The sequence below is a fragment of the Crocodylus porosus genome, unplaced genomic scaffold (genome assembly GCF_001723895.1).
Source record: "Crocodylus porosus isolate Cpor-Errol unplaced genomic scaffold, CroPor_comp1, whole genome shotgun sequence".
NCBI lineage: Eukaryota > Metazoa > Chordata > Crocodylia > Crocodylidae > Crocodylus > Crocodylus porosus.
In genome coordinates this window covers 29,319,562-29,323,377 of record NW_017728886.1, presented here as the reverse complement: position 1 = coordinate 29,323,377, position 3,816 = coordinate 29,319,562, and the positions used below count along the sequence as shown (strand labels likewise).

At 38.3% G+C, this 3,816-nt stretch overlaps 1 protein-coding gene across 2 annotated transcripts in view; it reads left to right on the top strand.

Moving 5' to 3' along the window:
• Positions 1–3,816, top strand: part of MYO3A (myosin IIIA) — a 192,204-nt gene that overhangs the window by 74,874 nt on the left and 113,514 nt on the right. For both annotated transcript variants that reach the window (XM_019531841.1, XM_019531832.1), the window contains exon 7: positions 1,826–1,891. In XM_019531841.1, the coding sequence (XP_019387386.1) occupies positions 1,826–1,891 (66 nt within the window). The remainder of the gene's footprint in view (positions 1–1,825; positions 1,892–3,816) is intronic.

Here is a 3,816-nt window from a genome sequence, read left to right as displayed (position 1 = left end):
GAGGTCCCTTCCAGCCCTGATGTCTATGAAATCTATGAAATCTATTTGAAATTTCCATAGAGGTCCACACCTCCATTAAAAATGTTTCAGGGGGCCACAAATGAAAAAAAAGTTGAAAACCACTGGTCTACCAAAGCTTGCTTAATTTGCTTTTTGATGTGTGAAAGAGGAGGCAGTGGAACTTAATAGACAGAGCACTAGACAGGGACCCAGGAGACTAATTTCATCTCTGGGACTGGCATACTAAATAGCCTGCTTAGTAAGTCACATCCTTGTTGTGTGGTTCAGCTTTCCAAACTGTAAAATGGAGATCTATACATCTCTTTTAGATGTACTGATAAAAAACACTATATGAGATCTAGACATAATCATTAAAAAGTCCCAGCTGAGCTAATGCCTGGAGGTAGGCTGGATTTATGGGTTAGGCCATGATTCACATTTGTTATTCTTGTGTTATCCTTAGTAGCCTATAATCCTGAAAATTACAAGTTGTATACCACCAAGCACAAAGATAACTATTTGTTTTTGAGCTACAGAAGAACATAAAGTTCACTGAACTTCTTGTCTAGATTCTCTCCAGTTTCAAAAATAAAATAATTTATATCCAGGAAAATAAAACATAGAAGTAACAAAGGAAAAGCAAAGCTCATTTTAGCAAAAATTATTACTCTTAATGTGATATCATACGGTCTCCATGTAGAATCATAGAAACTAGAATCATAGAAAATTACAGTTGGAAAGGACTTTAGGAGGTAATCTAGTCTAACTCCCTGCTCAAAGCGGGACCATCCCCAACTATGTCGTCCCAGCCAGGGCTTTGTCTACCACCAAAGATTCCACAACCTCTCTGGGTAACCTGGTCCAGTGTTTTTTCTACCCCCTTCATGAGAAGTTTTCCTTATATCTAACCTAAACTTCCCTTATATTTCTCAAATTCTTATATTTTTTTCAAAATGAGCTTCGTGTGTTTCTGACTAGCAACTCCTTGATTTAATGAACCTGTACATACTGTACGAAGTTGTTAAGAGAGTAATGTAGAATTAAAGACAAGGTCTTTTTTATATCACAAATAAAAACAAAGAGCTATTAGAATTCACATAAAGCATTACTTGAGGAAAAGCAGCTATGATGGTAGATCAATATCACTTGATTACAGAACAGACTTGTCTTCAAGTGATTTCCTTATGCATCCGTATGTTAAGTGGAAATGGTTCACAATACTTCAAAGGCAAAAGACCAATTCAAAACACTGAGTCAAATTCAAACCTAGGGTAAACAGATGAAATCCCACTGAAAGCAAAGAGTGGTATGTATTTGCTGCAAGTCTGAATTTAATCTATTAAGTAGACTTGGTCTTACTAAATCACAAATGGGTTAACATGTATTTTGATATTATCTTCAATGGAATGGTGAACACAATCAAAGCCTAATCCTTCAAAGGAAATTTAAACTAGAAATCTGTAAAGAACTTTTGTTAAAAAAAAATACATTTTTTGTTTCTTTCATGCCTTTCTTTCAAGAAATAAAGTAATTTTCCATTATATAAATAGTGATTTTTAAGTTGTTAGTTTTTGTTGACATGCTTGAAAAATGATGGCAATTCTTGACTATATTTGGTCGACTTTCTTGATGCTTCTTATCTTTGTTAATTATGTAAAGTAGAAGGATCAATGGTGTATTGTATTGTCTACCCAAAGTTCCTTTTACCAGTGCAAATCAATACTTTTTTTCAGTGGCCTTTCTAAAACTCATTACTCAATTGCCTTCTCACATTGTTTTTGTCAAGTATGTACATATTAACTTATTGTAATGCTGACCTTTACAGAAATCCACCTCCAACATTACAGCAGCCAGAGCTGTGGTCACCTGAATTCAATGACTTCATTAACAAGTGAGTAGCAGTTTAGACCTTTTCAATCAAATAAGATAGGTGTATAAATGTTGTTAGAATGCAATATCTTTATATTCCATCTGGAAATCTACTGCTACATATATTTTGCTTTCCCATTATTAATATTGTAAAATTGTCTTTATATAAATTCCTCCTGTTTATTTGTAATTCTGTAAGCAGTTTTTTTATATTAAGCTTCCTACAAACACTCAGGCTGAAGATGCCCAATCAGCGTCCACCGGAATATTAATGAGTACTTTATTTAATATCTTAAATACATGAACACTTTTCTAACTTAGAAAGAGCAGGGGTGTGATGCAAAATAGGAGCTTTTGTGAAATATCAAAATTTCACAGGGCAGCAAACTATTTTTTGCTTCGCTCTAATAAAGAAAGAACTGAAGCAGTGTAACAATCTACCAAGGACCTCCCATGCTTAGCATGTATAGTTCTGTAAATAGATCGCTGTTCCATAATGAAACATTTTAATGAAGTATTTGTATGAAAAACATTCGAATTTTTAAGTAAAAATTAAAAAGATGTGAGTTAGATCCTCTGAGCTATGCCAGTTAACACCAGATGAAGATCAAGACCAGATGGTGTTAAACATATGACCTATGGGCTTTATCTGGCCCAAGGAGTCATTTCACTTGCCTTCATAGCTCCCAGAGTGGCCAGGAATTTGGTGGTGGGACAAGCGAGAGTGGGGCCTGCTGAATTCCCAGTAGCTGAGACCCAGTGGCCATGTCTTGATAGTGCAGAGGTGGGTAAAAGGGTAAGCAATACCTAAGTCCGTGGTTCCCAACCTTTTTTTGCTGCAACCCTAAATTGGCTACCAACAGGACCTCCCGACCTGGAGCCATGGGGGCTACTGGGAGCAGAGTGCAGCAGCGGCCTGGGGGCAGGGGAACCACCATTGCCTCTTTTGTGAATGGCATCCCCACCCTGCCCTCCCAACCACCACTCCCAGGCTGCACGCTTGAGCAAGCATGTACACACATGTGTGTGGGCCCTTCACAACCCTACTGAGGACCCCCCCATGAACCTGATTTGGATCGCACCCCAAGGTTGGGAACCAATGACCTAAGTAAACCCATACCACGCCGCTGGGTCCAGATCTAACCCAGCAGGCTTTTTGCAGTCTGGATCTGTCATGTGACGATCCTTGTGAGGAGAGTGCAGGTGAGTTTGGCACCCCTTACCTAGACTGTAAATATAAATCATGTATATTATTTTGTATTTAGTATATAGGCAAGGATTATCTTCAGAATTTCTTTGCACCTACCTATTCCAATATATAAAATCAAAAAGCAAGTCAAAAATGTAAAGTTTGGAGATATACAGAAGTAACTAGACCTGCATCCCAGCTGGATTTTGTATAGTCCACCAAGCACTGCTACAGTAATAATATATCTGCTAAAGACCTGTGCACCTTATCTCTAATGATAGAATATAGTTTCTAAATTTCTGTGCTTGTCTCATAAGTGAATATATTTTTGTAATTTTAAAGTAAAATATTTCTCAAACTTCTCTTGATCCTGAAAAGGAATCTATTAAAAGCTAAATCCTGTCACATGTACCATCCTTGTGTAAAGGCTTTGCAGAGGGACTGTGTGAGAAGAATGCTCAGTGAAAAGTAGCCCTTTCTGCTGTGTGTCCTTTCTCTGTAGGAATAAGCAGAAGAACAATTGATCCTGTTCCCATTTTTCCTTTAGCTGTCCCAGCCTCCAAGCCCTGCTATGTCAGGATGTGCAGGCAGCACACCCAGAAGCAGTCAGTCATAGAATTATAGAATCAATGAGTCAGAATGGACCTAGACAAATCGAGTCCAAACCCCTGCCATAGGAGCACTGGGGGGTGGCAGGGGTCATAAGACCCCAGCCAGGTGCCTATCCAGTCTCCTCTTGAAGATTTCCAGGGAAGGTG